Source organism: Myiozetetes cayanensis, unplaced genomic scaffold, assembly GCF_022539395.1.
Source record: "Myiozetetes cayanensis isolate MyiCay16 unplaced genomic scaffold, myiCay2020 scf1, whole genome shotgun sequence".
NCBI classification, from domain to species: domain Eukaryota; kingdom Metazoa; phylum Chordata; class Aves; order Passeriformes; family Tyrannidae; genus Myiozetetes; species Myiozetetes cayanensis.
In genome coordinates, this window is record NW_026086604.1 from 84,322,996 (window position 1) to 84,340,623 (window position 17,628).

Sequence of the window (17,628 nt, forward strand, 5' to 3'; positions counted from 1 at the left end):
TGGAAAGAGAAAGACAGACTGGGTAGAAAATGAAGGTTTCTAATGAGATTCCTATGTTACTGAAATATTTTTATCAACCTCATTTCTATTGCTATATTACCTTTCTTGGAAAGTAACCACAAGTGGGTTAATTTTTACAGCAGGTACAAGGAGTGCTTATATGGTTAAAGCTTGTATAGCAGTGGGTCTTCAGCATATATTGTGTATAGATCAGAAGTGAAGATGCCAGAGCAAGATATTTTCCTTCAAAACCTGTCAAGTGAGAGAATAGGAATGGGAATGCTCATTTTGTGGGAGGCTTTATGCTAATATTGTGTTACAGATGGCAGAAATAAGCTAACCGCACCGTTCCCACTTAACGTTCTTCCATGTTCAGGAGAATTTAGCGGTTGCCACTAAGTTTTAGGGAAAAAACCTATCAAGATTTTTACCATTAATTTTTATCTATGCTACCAAAGACACATGTGAAGAATATGTAGACCTGACCAGATGACTTAAATTTTTGCCTTTCCGAATTACCATTTAGATTGACTTCACATTTTGACCTTTGATATAAACATTTAGTATTTTTCAAAATTATTTTGGAAGAATATCCACATCTGCTTAGGAAAAAGGATATCTCTTTTTTAGACAAGCTTGTGTACATCACTGGTCTTTAGCAGTGTTTCAGGTTATTATTATTCACATATATTGTGGAAAATTAGAAGGAATGGTTAATGAACATTTATATTTGATTTTGTATTCACAGAAGGTAGAACTATAGGGGTAGAGAATTTGATCACATTGCAAGAGATGTATGGGTTTTATAAATTAATATGTGTGAATCACAGCTTTCTGTATTAACTATGAGAGATGTGCCAATGATAAATTGTAAGGAAGGAAATGCCAGTAGAATCCAGATTTTGTATTTCATTACAAACAGGCAAGTAATAGACTGCAGATATTAGACTTCAAATTGCTTCGTGTTTAAAATGTCAATACCCACAGTAAATAGATAATTTGAGGTCCTTAATTGAAAGTTGTTGACGTAATTACCAAAACTTCCAGTATTAAAAAACATTAAAAACTCAGAATTTTGCCCTCAGGTTTGGGTGTTTTATAGCAGCCTTATTTTGTATGTTTCAAGAGTCCAGTAATGGGTTTGTCACACTTTTCATGCAAATAAGTCATTAGGAAACAGTAAAACCGATTTTTTTTTCTTTGAGATTTATGATTACTCTGACTTTTTAGTTTGCATTGGCTGTTTCCATGCAGATGTCACTGCAGACAAAGTTTAACTATATAAGAAACTTCACTAAAGGTAGAATTAAAGTGATTGTAGGGCAAAGCTTTAATGGGGAAATTAGTAAATAGGAAAGTGCATGATAATTACAAATCAAAAATATTTACAGAATTGGAGACCACCTTGTTGCATAGAGTGTAGTAGTCAGTTCTGTACCTTTATGTGCAAGACCTTTTAAATACTGTTGGTTTTTAATAAGACTGCTATATACGATTTTGAAAAGATTTATCCGTTCAATATTGAACTCCTGAAGATGTGAATGTTTATTTTCTACGACTTTGTTCAGAAATTAGAATACATTATTATAAAGGGCAAGCTGATGTATTCTTTGTTGTTTTACAAATTTGCCAGGCATTATAACTTATTACCATGTATACAGATGACCAAGTCAGCAATACTGCAAGAAAGCCAGAGTTAACAAATATTCACAGCCAGGAAATGACAAAAGATGCTTTCACATTTAACCCTTAATCGTAGACCTCCATATTTTAGTAACTACTGACATAGTATTGTCAACAACATGGACCAACTCTCTGTAGGCCAGTCTTTTTCAATTAAAACTTGGAAGAGCTATAGTAAAAACTATTTCAAATAGTGCAGGCATTTTTCTTGTTTGTTTCAAACATTTTTCCTTTAATGAGTTTTGTCTCATTACATTTCATGCCAGAAGTAACTTTTTATCCCTTCAGGCCAATGAAATGTTGTTCAGTGGAAGGAAGTTGACGGCGCAGGAAGCTTGTGCCAAAGGACTCGTCTCTCAAGTGTTTTGGCCGGGAACATTCACACAAGAAGTAATGGTTCGAATTAAAGAACTTGTCACATGCCATTCAGTTGTAAGTTTCCTTTATTTTCTTACATTTTTATGATTAGATGAATAAAAATTACTAAAAGTATTATTAGACTGCATCGTTTTGTCCTCCAAAGACAAAAAAAAGGTCGTTTTCATGAAACAAGGACTGCATTATAGTACAGCAATGTTCATTGGCATATTTTTATGCATGTTTCTGGGGTTTTTAGGATTTTTTTTTGTTTTTAATTTATATCTGACCCTTCTTAACCATGATGTACTGTGGCATATAATAAGAACATAAGCGAGCATTGGATTTTTTATAATATACTTTGCTTTTAACATAGTTGTTTAAGTCCAACTTACTCTAACCAACAATGTAAACAGTTGCCCCTAATATCTGCACAGAAACACTTGAATTGTCTTGAGTTGTAATTTAAATTACCAAGGAAATAAATAATCTTTGACGTTATGTTGAACTTAGTATTACAAGTAACACTCGTTGTGTGCACTACTGGCAGTGGCACAAGACAGCTAAAACAGCCACTGTTTGATGCTTTCTTTCAAGGAAAGGTGCAATTCAAAATAACTGTTCTATGCATTAGAAATTTTGGATTTTAAAGCAAGCTAATAGTTTTCTAAACGGAAAAGCAGATGAGAATTTTTTCAGTGTATCTTAAATGTTCAAGAAATTCAAGGTCTGCCTAGTTATTAAAACTCTACTGAATAATAGTGTTATGTGCTCACCAAAATGGACCTGGAGTTTTCCCTAGTTATAAGACCATATAATTGTTATTTTATTGTTTTCATTATTTCCACATTTTTGTGCTCTTTTAAGTTGTGCTGCTGTAAGGTAAAGGAAATGTTGTGTGATGCTACAGGAAGACTATGAGAAATGTTTCTTATAGTCATAGTATGCCTATGAATTGATGAGTTCATAATCAACTTCTGGATCCGTCCATATAACCTGTAAGTGCACACATTGCTGAGTTCTCATGTGATGCTAACCCATCTCCCCCTTTTTATTTTTGGCATAGGTACTTGAAGAATCCAAAGCTTTAGTACGTAACATCATGAAGGTGGACTTGGAACAAGCAAACGAAAAGGAGTGTGAAGTTTTGAAGAAAATCTGGGGCTCAGCACAAGGGATGGACTCAATGTTAAAATACCTGCAGAACAGAATTGATGAGTTCTGATGAGGTGCCCATTGACACTGGAATTGTATTTCTTGGACATCGGGGCAAACAAAATATGCCCATTTAAAAAAAATCCTATATAAACTAACCCCTTGTTCAACTTGGGAACAGGAGTGGACACACACACACCCCTCCCCTTTTATTGTCAAGGGGTTTAAAAGTACTGTATCACTTAAAATTTGAACAAAACTCCTTTTTCCATGATTGTTACATGCAGATATATATACACACACACAAGTGTTTGTGTGTGCATATATATATGTCTTTTATATATATATAAATGTAATATGTGTGTGAGAGTGTGTATGTAGACACACACACACAAGCTAAAAAATGATAGAGTGCACTACCAAACATCTCTTTAAAAGCTCTAGTTTTTGTTATCTTTGGCTAGTACTGTATCAAATAGAGAATTAATTAAAAAGTGAATGGTGTTGCATTATTTTCTGTGTGGCAGGGAAGTCTGGAATAATGCTTTTCTTTTTCATGAGAATACAGAATTGAAACGGGTATTAGCCAGCCCTTACTTTCTCTGCCCAATGAGTCAGCTAAGATACAAGTCGTTGTCTCAAAAGAAGGTTGAAATACCTCAAGTAATGGAACATTCTGAAATTTTGGGGAACTAAACCCTATTAAGGTTAATTCACACATATCCCCAAAAAGAGAGTGTGCTCAGGATGAATGCTAAGAAAACACTCTATCCCTTTTTTGGGGGGAGGTATAGAGGGGTGGGAGGAAGGGGGCAGGAATATGTTTGACTCTTACCCAGACAGCATGAAGAAACCACTGTCTCTTAGGGAAGGGGAATGAGGGAAAATGGGAGGGAAATGGAAGGGGGAAGGAAAAAAAAAAACCAACACAAAAAAGCTTGTTTTGCAGTATTAGTGAATCACTGAATATCTTATGTATGAATATCCTAAGTTATAAGTTAGTTTTAGTGGGTTTTTAAAAAGCCTCTCTGGGTTTGTTTTTGTTTTGTTGGTTTTGGGTTTTTTTTTTTTGTTTGGGGTGTTTTTTTGTTTTTTTTTTTTTGTTCTTTGTTTTGTCTGGGTTTTTTTAATAACTACATAAGTGCTTCTGTTGCTGGGTGAGAATACTACTTTATATACAGTTTGGGTTTTGTTTTTGGTTCTTTTTTTTCCTATTTGCTGGTTTAATTGATGTATTACACCAAAAATGCATTTTATGTTCATAAATTTTAGTTTCACTTAGAATATATTATTTAATAAGTTAAAATTCTTTTGGCACACTATTAAGTAAAAAAACAAAAAACCTTTTAAAAAAACTACCTTATATTAGATGTTTAATGTTCTTTGTCTATGCTTTTTTATTATTTGAAATATACACTATATGCAGTATGGTGTAAAAGAGTGCCCTGTGTAAATAGACCTATTTTGCATTCCTTTCAGGAGTGGTTATTGATTCCTGACTGCAGATATCTATTATTACTTGGGTATCTGTGCTTGCAATCTTATTGAATGTATTATGAAGAATGAAAAAGAAATCAAACCTTATTTTTGTACAGTTTTGAAGTTTTTACTTGGAACTGACCCACCTCCCCTTCCCAGTGGAGAGCTGTACAGTGTGTAAATCTGCCTTTACCTTGGATTGGTACAGTATTTTTGCATCTGTGGGACCTACTTCTTTGTTCTAGTAGTTTGAACTATATATAAACTGTACAATCTGTAAAGTTTTTATAGAATAAATATTCAGCTGTGAAAACTGGTTAAATAAAACTAATATTTCTTAACACATTTTAAATGTGGTTCTCTATAAGAGTTGTCTTTTTCAAAGACATTTTCATTCTGATTTTAAAGTAAAAGTCACTGAAACAAATCTTGTAAATTAGAGGCTTTGATATTTATGTGTTATTTTGTTTAAAAAGCTCTTAATTTCCTTAAAATTAAAACATGAATATTAATTTATAGTTGCTAATTGCGTAGAAGTTTTCTCTTACAGGATATAGACACGGGAAGAATATGTAGAAAGTCGTTCTAATTTTAATTGTTTTGTTACAGTTCCAAAAGAAATGTAACTGCTTTTTGCAATCTCTTAAAAATGGGTCATTTTCCCTACAATGCTGGGTGTAGATTAGAATTCCTCGGTTGAATTTGATTTTATTGAAAGGGAGATGGAAAGATACTTTTGCCTACAGTTCTGTAATATTAAACCTTTTGGAGTTTGACTCCAATTTATATAAAGATCCCTTTTCTCACACCTGTGAGGCATAGACTCCATCTATGTCAGCTCTGGAATTGTTTATGCTTTCCTTGAACATGAAAGAACTTTGTGTCCAGCCTCCTGTTACATAGAAGATACTTGATTTGTACACTGAAGGCATGATTGAAGGTACAGGCAATTCAACTGAAAACATAATTCTACTTGCTTCTTTTTTTTTTTTTTTTTGTTGGGGGGGGGGAGGGTGCTGTTACTGTCAGTCAGGCTGTTATGCTGCTTACAGTTTGTATGATAAGATGGTGACCACGTAAATTCCTGCCTTTGCCTGGAAAAAGTCCTTAGTTCAGGCCCATTCCTGTACACCGTCAGTGTCACTGTGCAGTTGCCCTACCTCTACATTAAAAGCAGTAACTAACTTGACACTATGAACAAATTACGTTTTGAATTAAAAATGTCTGCCTTTTGTCGATACACTGGACTGCAGGGATACTGTTTCTTCGGGAAAACACCATCCCATTGTTTCCAGTATAGGTAAGTAAGTATCTCTTCATGTGTGCAGAGGTTACAGTTCTCTGAAACAGGTAACATTCCAGGCACTGGGAACCACAGCACACCGACAAGCGCTGGCAGCTGGACTGCACTAAGGCCACTGATTATGCATTCCACACTGAAGTTCTATCGCATTCGAGTTCATTTTTGGAAGAAAATAAGAGAACTTTTCTCCTGATTAGGAAATGGTACCAGAGAGACATGGGGTTGAACATACTCGGAGCTGTTTGAAAGCCACCTGTGTGCCTTAATCCCACCTTCTGCTGGTATGTTACTTCCACCAAAAATAGAAAGCAGAGCAAGGTCTTAACTCTGGGTAAGCTAACCTTCAATAGAAGGTGTTTTGAGGTAATTCTGAAAGTCTAGACTGACCTGTAGATTTTTTCCTTGTTCAAACTTCCTAATTTGTATGAATCCAGGATTCGAAACAGTTTGCTTGAGCAAGTCCTTCACTGGATTGCTGACATTGCTAAAAGACACTTCTCTGTCCTTCAGAAACTGCACCATTATCATTCTGGAAAACAGGTTCAGGGGGATTAAATTACTTATTTAGGTGGGAATAATTTCTTAAAGTCAAGCATACTTGAAAATAATAGAAAAATAATACTATACATAATACTACTAATAATAATAACACGTAGTACAGAGCTATAAACTGCTTAACTTTACACAGATATAGATTATACATTATCCAAATAGTACTTAAAATAGGACTGCAAACAGCTACGGAATGAGGCAGCAAACAGAAAACATTTCTGGCCAAATGGACAGGAAAAACTTCCTTCAATAAATGGAGCCTGTACTCTGCCTAGATGTGTTGGTAGAAGTTAAGGCACTTTCACATTCATCTGGGGCATTACAAGTATGCTTCTGAAGAGAGTAGGAGGGAGGAGATGCCTCAACTCGTTTATAGTTTGCTGCATGATTTCGCAGCCTGAAGAACTGGCAGTAGCTGCCAACACAGACTGTCTTACAGAGCTTGTAGCAGAGTCCAAGTTGGCAACCTTCATCATGCAGCAGGGGAGCTCAGTTATACTAAAGATGGCACACTGGTGAATTTGCCTTTCCAAGGAAAGAAGGATCAGGAGGAGAGCCCTGGTACAGCACAAGATCACCATCATCCTGCTTTGTAAAGCCCCTCAGATTTCTCTAGAAAATTCCTCACTCACAGGTCTCCACATTTATTTTTCTTACTCATGAGGGACATGACTGGCAGACTACACCACACACCAGGCTTCCTAACAAGCAAAAACCAAATATAATTACCTCTTGAGGAACTCACAGGAGGAAAAGTGGATTGATGTGCAAAGATTTTGAAAGTACAACACAAAATGAGAAGATGGTGATGGAATTCCTGTTCTCTTCATCCCTCCTGCACAGGGAAAAATGCAACAAATAAGGGAAATTAGAAACCACCAAAAAACAGCATGTAAGAACTCAAAGGACCTGCAGGAAGAAATAAAGGAATGGCAGATATTCTCCCTAAAGTACTTTACTCTCCACTAAAGTGCTCAGTTCTGGAAGAGCTACAATGGACAGGAACACTGGATGGATGTGTACCTCTTCCATATATTCTGGAGGACATTATCAGTACCTCTGCCTAAATTTACAGAGACTATGAGTCTCACCTCTGCAGGCCCTCATAGGGGACTTCAACCACCCTGATATCTCCTGGAAAGACATCTCAGGGGTAATCTCATCAATATACATAAATACTCATCAGCAGGGTGGAAAGAAAATGGAGCCAGGTTCTCTTCAGCAGTGCCCAGTGACAGGACCGGGGCAGTGGGCACACACTGAAACACAGAAGGTTCCCTCTGAACATCAGGAAACACTTCATTACTGTCAAGGTGACTGAGCACTGGCTTAGGTTGCGGAGTCTCCGTCCTTGGAGATACTCAAACTTTTGAACGTGGTCCTGAGTGGACAGCTCTTGGTGGTCCTGCTTGAGCAGCATTGGGTGGGACCAGATGATTGCTAGAGGTTCCTTCCAACTTCTACCATGCTATTTAAAAAAAAAAAACCAAAGAACAAAAAACAACAACAACAAAAAAAACCCACACCCCAAAACCAACAAAACAAAACAAACCCCACAACTTGCATTCATTTTCCAGCTATCCAGTCATCATACACAAAGTACTCCTATGGCTGGGACTGCAGGCTCATCAGGCTCAACAAGCTCAGCCTTTAGTTAGCTTTTTGTGCTGGATGACACCAAATCATCATAAGCATAGCTTAACTAGTGTGTCATGTAAAATAGGGTTAAAATTTACCCTGCCTTGAAAAGCATAAAGAAAATCATAGAATAGAATCATAGAATTAACTGGGTTGGAAGAAACCTCCGAGACCATCCACTCCAACCCTTGATCCAACCCCACTGTGATTACTAGATCATGGCACTCAGTGCCACATCCAACTTCATCTTAAAAGCCTCCAGGGACGGTGAATCCACTACCTCTCTGGGCAGGCCATTCCAATGCCTGATCACTCTCTCTGTAAAGAATTTCTTTCTAATATCCAACCTAAACCTCCCCTGACAGAGCTTAAGCCCGTGCCCTCTTGTCCTACTGCTGATTGCCTGGGAGGACAGACCAACCCCCACCTGGCTACAACCTCCTCTCAGGGAGCTGTAGAGAGTGATGAGGTCACTCCTGAGTCTCCTCTTCTCCAGGCTAAACAACCCCAGCTCCCTCAGCCTCTCCTCATAGGACTTGTGCTCGAGTGCCTTCACCACCCTCTCTGCTCTTCTCTGGACCTGCAAATCATTAATGCAAAGAAAAAGAATTTGTTTCTTCGAGGATAAATAGGATTGCACTACTGAACCAAAACAAATCCGTACCTTATACAGTACCTGAAAGATTGCTTTGGCCTCAGCAGCTCCTTGAAATTTTGCATTTTTTCCAAGATCTGCTTCAATCAAGTTGAACAGTAACCTAGCCACTGGCATTCATGCTGAAACATAACCACATGGACTAGCCAAGGAGACAGCATATAGTGTGAGCCTTTAGGTCCAGTGTAACACATCTGTGGTATGTCATCTGGATATAACTTAGATAATTGCTTTGTAGTGTGTGTTTAGTAACTCTGCAGGGTGAGAAGTCAAGTCATAATGCTGTAATAAACCAGTATTTCCCAGATGCTGTTTTTCCAACGCTCATAACCCACCTCCAGCAAAATGTTCTGTAAAACTGTACCATTTGTCTCAGTAGGAAAAGGCACTCACTGAGGCCGACCTCGAAGTCACGTCCTGAGTAAACTGGCTGCTGACAATAGCAACTTCTATGAAATGTAGATGCTGCTCCTTACAACTATAAAGTTTTTGGAATTCACTGAGTTTGTCAGGTTGGACTGGGATCTTTAACCAAACAGTATTATTAAAAAACAAAACAAACCTAAACCCACCTGCTATGCCAGGAATAACTAAGACAGACCCTTCTACAAGAATCATGGTTGCATTATATTATGTAAAGTAAAAATTACAAAATAGTGTAGTTTTTCTTTCCATGGTCAAATATCAAAAGACAGATGCATCCCCATATTTCTTCCCTGTTCTCCACAGTCACACAGCCACCCCTCCTGCCTTTATGATCAGAAAGAGTGGTAGGGATTTAAGCTGGAAACCTGACAAACCCAGAACTTACAATCTGGAAGCATGATTTTGGATCTAAATAACAGCTGGCAAAATTAACTCAATTCAAAGCTCAGAGGTTTTAGACTGGATGACCCCTTGAAATAAGAGAATCAAAATAAGAAAACAAAGGAAGCCACTGTGGCCTCTATAAGTTTTTCTGCTCTTTCTTCTTGGTGGGCTTCTCAAGCCTAATCGTGTGAAAACAGGAGTCCACAAACCTAACTTTGTGATCTCAAGAGCTGTGTAACACCCACAGCAGCATTTCTGATGACAGTGGTATGCTGTGTCTTGGAATAATTGAAGACACGCTTTCATTTTTGAATGTTTCTGAAGGAATTACATGTTCTCTCATGCTGGTAGAAAATTGTGTTCTGGATGGAAATGAAACAAATCTGCATCCAAAGGAAGAAAAAGACAAAGGTCAGTTTTTTCTTGACAATTTTCTTGACAAAAAATAAACCACAACAGGCAATCAGATGGAGGAACCAGGGCAACAATTCCATAATCTCTTGGACATTTTGAATAATCTCTTTCAGCCCATAAGAAAAGATTCAGAATCATAAACATCTGAAGTCATTGATATTATTCTGTGGGGCTGCAGAATTAGTTCTGATTCTTTCAGCAGAAGATCTTTGCAAATTGTTAGTCCTAATGATGCAAGGCAGGAAATTTGGAGACCTCACACAACCCAGCTCTCAGGTAGAATAAACACTTAAAAAATAATTCACATCCCTGATGCTTCTGAAAGGTCCTGGCACAAGAAGACAGACTATTGCATCTAATACTTTAAAAAATGCAGTCCCAAGGTCTACAGTTCAGGTTCCCCTACAATGCATGCCCCACAACATCACACCAACCATTCAGATGAGGGCAAACATAATTTTTCACATTCACTCAATTCTTACATCCTGCTACAGATTTAGGCATCATAACAGCAAACAGGGTTTTTTACAGATACTAAACAGTTTAAACATAATTGGTTGAAAGTATGGTTTTCAATGAAAAAAAAAAAAGCAGTAAGTGCACAAGAGTGATATCAATGGGGTACCTCAAAACCTGAAAGTAAGTGAAAAGCCAATACTAAAATGCCATTCAGCTCCCTCACTACACTTGCCAACAGCAGGGCAGGTCCACCCAGTGCTCACATGGTAAGTTAATGCTTTGGGAGCAAAACTCACTGAATAAGACATGTTGTACATCTGCTTCTAGATGGGTCTTGACACACAGGCATTAAAACTGCAATTTTGCCACTGAACCAGTTACCACTGCTTCTCAGCATGTCAATTAAGATCTCTCTCTCTTTCAATTCCCCTCTCTAATAAATTGGGTTTGACTACTGAACTTTCAGAAACAAATAAAAACAAGTATGAGGGGAGACCTTGTAGCTGTATACAGCTTCCTTGTGAGGGGAAGAGGAGGGGCAGACACTGATCTCTTCTCTGTGGTGACCAGGGACAGGACCCGAGGGAATGGCCTGAAGTTGTGTCAGGGGAGGTTTAGGTTGGATATTACGAAAAAGGCTCTTTCCCCAGAGGGTGGTTGGGCTCCCCAAGGAAGTGGTCACAGCACCAAGGCTGACAGAGTTCAAGAAGCGTTTGGACAGTGCTCTCAGGCACATGGTGTGACTCTTGGGCTGTCTCATGCTGAGCCAGGAGTTGGACTTTGTGATCCTTGTGAGTCCCTTCCAGCTCTGGGTATTCTATTATTCTAAGTAATACAGCAGTCTGTAGTGCTAATATACATAAAATAATTCAACAAATAAGTCATATAAAAATGGACAAATTCCTGAGAAGGGTTGCTTGGCAGAAAATAAATGTAATTTTTTTATTTTATGTCTATAAAAAGACATGCACAGAGTCTCTGACTTCACAGAGACTTCAGAAATCCTCAGCAGAGTTTTTCTATCCCAAAAAGTTGGTTTGAAACCAGGGAATTCCCTGATGGAAAGTTTCTGGCCAGCAATACACAGTAACTTGACAACACCATCATTGTTTCCCTGTCTCTGACATGCCTAGAGCTCCTACAAGTTCATACTGATGAAGAGCAACCTTAAGTGGAGGAGAGCTCCAGCACCAACAGCAAGGGCCCATGGTCCTTTCCCCAGAAGTGTCTTATCACTGAAGGCACAACAGCCCAGAGAACAAGGCACTGGTGAGATAAAGCACTGGATTTTCTCCCTCAGGCCACCACCTCAAACTGAAACCATTTGCACAGACAAGGGAGAATCAGATCATCCCGCCCGGAATCTACATGAAATGCAAGGGAAGAGAGGCACAGCTCCTCCGCAAGCACGACAGCTGAGATCAAGGATCTCTTACATCTGTTTTCCTTACCGTGCACAACAGGAGCTCTGTTCGGAGCGCTGCGCGAAGGCGCCCGTGCGCTGCGCCTGGACTGCTGCCACGCTGGACCCTGCAAATCACTGGTGATAAGAGAGCAGAGTACAGCATTGCTCAGGTTACAGACTTGCACAGTTTCCCCACCAGGCCCACACACTATCAACACCTCGCAGGCTTTCTCGTGAAGGAAGCTGCAATCCCAACTCAACCAGCAACAAGAAGCTGAACCTTCCAGTGTGCTGCCCTTGATAACTAAAGCCATGCACATCTACACCCTAGCACTGGAAAGGAGTCATCCAGGAGCCTGACAGAAGCAGTGCTTATTTCTCCTGGAGACTGTGGGGCCAGACACAAGAGTGCCTTACCCAGGGTGCCCTCAAACCACGGTACTTGCAGCACAAAGGCTGCCTGGTGGTCACCATCTGGTGCCAGTTCTTTCTTTTTGATTTGTGTTTTGTGGAGGGGCATCAAAACACCTCAGAAATGTTCACTGACCAAGTGCCAGCAACTGCCAGAGAAATGGTGTGGTCGTAAATGAGGAATTATGCAAACACCAAAGACTCTCAGCATTCAAATTATTTTCAAATTCAAAATATATTTAGAAATTCTGTGTTTAACCATAAAATTAAAAAACACCAAAAAACAAAAAACAAAACCAAAATGCTGGGGGCCTCCTAGAAGTAAGACCTGGCTTTGTAGGTTGGAGGCAGCAGGGATTTGATCCCATGGAGTGACTCTCTTGCTTGTTGCTTCCTCTGGAAGGATAACATTTATCAGAGAGCTGGAGAGCCTCTGCGACTCTGTGTCTCTGTGGGAACCCCTAAGGGGAAAATCAGGGTCTCCTCAGAACTGACAGGAAAATTTAAGACTTCCTCAAAGAAGAAAAGAAGCAAGGCAGAAGAAATCCGAGGGAAGAAGTGGAACTATTCCTAACAATCATGATAATTGCAGTTTTGTAAGTTAGGCTGGCTGGGTGCCCAGAATGGGTAAAAAAGTCCCAAACCAGTTTAACTGACAAATATATAACCATTTGCACAGCCTTAGAGCAAAGCAAAATGACCTCAAACTTTTCAAAAATCTTATCTGTAGATTTTCCCCCATCCTTATTTTTTTATTTGTGCAAATTAATGAACCTATGCTCTAAGAAAGTGGTGAAGTCAGACATTTTTGACAGTCACCATGAGGTTTGGACACATAACTGCAGTAAAAGCAAAATATATTTAGAATATATTTACAGTACACAATCAAGCAATTGCATGCACACAATGTATTTAACATGCAGTATTCACACATATATTCTGCATGGATAACTTACCCAATAAGTTTACAAGGTTTTGCCCCTCATAAGAGTTTTAAACACACTTTTGTCTGTAATGTTCTTATTTTTTCAAGTGTTTTACTAACAAGCCACCTGGTTACATTTACATCGTGACAACTTTAAACTCGGGTTCATCCCCCTGTCACACTGACCCAAAAACGTGCCTACAGAATTTCTGAATTCAACACTTGAGAAGATCAGAAGTGTTCACAAAACTACAAACCAGGGCCTTCTGGCATGGCTTCAGGAGTTTCCTTTAAAGATTCTTGGTGCAAGATTATATATGACAGGGCGACTTACACAAGCAATCTCTCAGGAACTCCAGAGGCAGATATCAGGCCTCTTCCTTGATGTCCTCTGTGGTAAACAAATTTATTTATTTTTTTTTTTTTAAACAGAAGATGGAACAGTGAAATGACTTTGTGCTGTTATTTGATCTTCACGGGCTTTTCCTGCCTAGAAACAGCTAATCCAAACAGCAGTTTTCTTTCTTTAGCAGTATCTATGCACCCCTGATGGAATCATACAGAAATATATCATCATAAAAAACTGCGTCCCTCAGGTTTACTGAGGGAAGAGGCAGAAGCCACGTGCATCAGGAACTCCTGTAAGGCTGTGCACTATATTCCTCCTCATCTTTCGGGTCAGTACAATATCCAGCCATATATTTAACACCCTTCATCCCTCTCTGCTGTGTTGCCTTTACTCAACAGCACCCTTGAAGCAGAAGTTCACCAACACTCAGAACAGCTTTTGAAAAGGACATGCAAAACCTTTCCCTGGCTGAAGAGGTCAGCAGTACCTGGAAAAGGAAGATGGGTCCTGGAGAAAGCATGGCACTCTTTTGATTTGACCTCTCCATTGCTGCTACTACACAACATGAAAGAAATCAAGACATTTAGACTCTTCATTTCCCATTCACACTCAAATGAAATAGTCCATGTGCACTGCTGGCTACAGTCTGCCCAAAATTATATTTACTACCTAATTTTAGTAATTTTATCTTTCTTAATGATCATTTTGTTTCAGGAGAGAATAGACAGTCCCTTGGGACCCTGTTCATTTTTCTTTGGGCCTTTGTAATTTGCTGGTTTCTCAGCCCTCGGTGCCAGCTCCCCACATGCTCAGAATGACATAAAGCACAGTTTTATCTAATCTGCATCTTTTCTAATAAAAAGAAAGCCCATTTCTCTCCTAGCATTATGTCAGTATTCATCTTTGAAGTCCCCTGGGGCTGTATGCAATCCATACCAGAGTACAAAAATGACTGGAGCACAGCAATCTTCTGGTCGCCTTCATTCCGATCCTTTAGTCTCTTTTTGCTGTTATCCATCTTTCCCACAAACCCGACTTAATGCCCCCTAACAGAGTGCACAGTACCCTGGCTCAAGACTTGCTGTTTATGCTGCTCTGGAAGTGTCTCTTCCCTGCCCCCCCAGCATCTCCGTGCTTTATTTATTCTACTGACTTGTGCCAAACACTGAAGTCACTGTCTGAGTTTTCGGTTTACTCATATCCCGAGCTCTTTTTCCTATTCTTCTTGCCTTTCCTCACAAACATTATCAGGTTTGAATAACTCAGTTTTTTCATATCTGCCATGTATTTACACAATGGACAACTTTGGTTTATTTTCCTTTGACTCCTTCTCACTAAAACCTGGCAGCTCACAATGCTGGGTCCTTGTGCATTTGCATATCATCTGGGATAATCTGGACCTCATGGTGACATGGGGGTTAAGAAATATGAAGTTTATTTTGGCTTTGTTGTGATTCTGAATCCTAGCAGCCAACTTGCTTCTTTCAAAATCTCATTTTTCAACAAAACCCACAGGCTTTAAACCTCTAATTCATCCCAAAAATACATGCAGATGAACAGGCTCCAGCCAGCTCTCACTTGCCGTGAAGCCAACATGCTAATAGAGCTCCGTCTTTGCTTTCAAAACCCTCATGACAGGCTAATTAATGTAATAGTCCAGACTTCTCTTTGGTCAGCTTCAATTCCCTTCCCAGAAAGCTTTTTCTGGCTCTTTACAATGTCTGGAAACAGGTTTTCACTATCTCAAACTGTTACTGTTCTTGACAGTCTGTTTCTGAATTTTCCCATGCACTGATCTTTTCCATCACCGAGGCAAGCCAGATGTTATTGGGAGAGAAGAAGGAAAGATATGGAATGGCAGATCTCTTCAGTAATTCCCCAATACCTCCAAAACCTGGTAAGGAGGACATTATCCTGCCTGCAGTAACACCCTCAGAGTGGCTACAGGGGCACAGCTCAGTAGGCTGCTTGTCTAACCACAGTACCATAGGGCAAGGAAAAATTTCTGACCCTTGTTTAAGAAGGCCCAAAAAAGCATTGGTTTGGGTGAAACACTCCACAGTGCTTTTTCCTCTTCCCCAGCCTCCCTTTTTTAGTAACAGCAAAATCTTTCATGCAACTTTAGTTTGTTGTTGTTGGTTTTTTTTGGTTTTTGGGTTTTTTTTTTTACAGAGAAGCACTGGAAGGCAGAGATGGTCTCCTGTTACACACGATGCTCCTGGCAGGCTATAGCATTTCATGTTCAGTATAAGAACTGTAATAAGAAATTGAGTGAACTGCTCAAAAGTTGCACTGTTTCCCTCTGAATGTGCTACTACCCATAGTGAATCCTTTCAGATGGCAGAAATCAAGTTTATCCCCTCTGCGATAAAAAAACCCACAAAAACCCAAACAAACACCAAAAACAAACAAGAAAATTGAAGTCCACAAGAAGCTGCTACTTATTTTTACTTCTAAATAGAAACAAGATTCTTTGAAAAATCTAACTCCAGAAAAATACGCCCTAACTCAGGGTCACACAGAGCTGATAAGAGGATATAGCTCTAGTGGCCACTGTCACCAGGTGATGCCGTCCACAACAGTATTTACTCATAAGTCTTTTACAAGCTACTTGCTTGCAGATTAACAAAAACATAAAAATGCCTTTCATAGGCAATTATCAAGAGGATTTTTTCTTACCACAGTTACACAAGGGCAAGAAACCAAGAGAGTTTCTTACAACACTGATCGGTTTCTTGGTTTTTGCAGAGATTCCAGTATTTATAGGTTTTTCTCTTAGAACAGAGAAAATCTCATTTTGTTTGATTGTGAATGGAATAAACTTAAACATGCTCAGAGGCATTTGGCATTGTAAGTTATTTGTTCATTAAGAAGAAAAAATTATGTTTTTACCAAATTCAGGACACTATGAAAGAACCTGGGAGTTCTCTATGCCCACTGAAGTCAATCATCTTAACATTCTGTTTTTTCTGGCCACAGGACTCTCGGGTGGTTTGAAGATGAGTTTAAACAGCAACACATCAGAGGCTCATCCTAAGTCTGAAAATGATGTATCTTTTCCTGTATTACTATCAAGGCAAAACTTTTCATATTTCGTCTCAATCCAAGACCGATTTCTAAATTTGTTTTCCTCTTTATGCACTGGGTTTTTTCTTGTTGAAATCAAATTCAGAAGTAAGAAGGGGGTCCCCACAGCCATCTTAGAGTAGTAGCTGTATAAGTTGACACACTTTAAGAACCTGAGGTGCTTCTACCATGCCCTCACAATTTACAGGAACAAGCACATATGACATTCTGGACAAATCTGGTTCATGAAGCAATTTCTATGCTGTTAAAAAAGCTTCAGTCAAACATCTATCATAAGTTACCACTGCAGTTTAATTCTGTTTCCAAATCACATTTTTTGTGTCTTTGAGAAAATGGCAGGTACTCCTGAAATGGCTGATCTCTGAGGGAAAATAAAAATCCCAACAAGCACAATCTTAGACCTTATATCATTTTTGAGTTAGAGTGAGTTCTCAGTGCTGAGGGCTTTCTGTCCAGTTGATGGTTGTCAGACTACTCTTCCAGAAGAGAGGGCAGGAACTCTGCAGTTCTTCCCTGAAAGAAAATTCTACTTGCTCATCTACACAGGCTGTGGCAATTGCTAGCCAAGGGCAGAGCTAGGCAAGCAGGGCACAGAGTGGGCCCTGTCCTGCAGCAAAGCCCATTTCCCTGGCTGATTTCTCAATTTCAACACAGTGAGTGATTCTAGAAACAGATGCCAGGAAATCCAGGAGCACTTGAACTTTCTGAACCAACTCACCAATGCATACTGGAGGAAGACAGGAAAGACCGAGCTGCCCCAGACTATGAAGCAGCAAAGCAGCCCTGGATGGGGCAGGTCTACATTCTGACAGTCAGGGAGAAAGACCTTTTCTTCACAGCTCCCCGCCCTAGAGACCCTCAGCATATAGTTCACTTGATCAAGCCATGTGTTAAAGGAGAAGGAGAGAGAACAGCATCTGGATCAAAAGAAGTCTCACATTTAGGT

General features: G+C 39.3%; 1 protein-coding gene across 2 annotated transcripts in view; it reads left to right on the forward strand.

The window, feature by feature from the left end:
- Positions 1–4,274, forward strand: part of CDYL (chromodomain Y like) — a 105,250-nt gene extending 100,976 nt beyond the window's left edge. The window contains exons 7-8 of one of the 2 annotated variants that reach the window (XM_050323164.1): positions 1,972–2,115; positions 3,107–4,274. In XM_050323164.1, the coding sequence (XP_050179121.1) occupies positions 1,972–2,115; positions 3,107–3,265 (303 nt within the window). In that variant the 3' untranslated portion in view covers positions 3,266–4,274. The remainder of the gene's footprint in view (positions 1–1,971; positions 2,116–3,106) is intronic. The other variant, XM_050323173.1, reaches the window with a different exon arrangement.
- Positions 4,275–17,628: the final 13,354 nt, after the last annotated feature.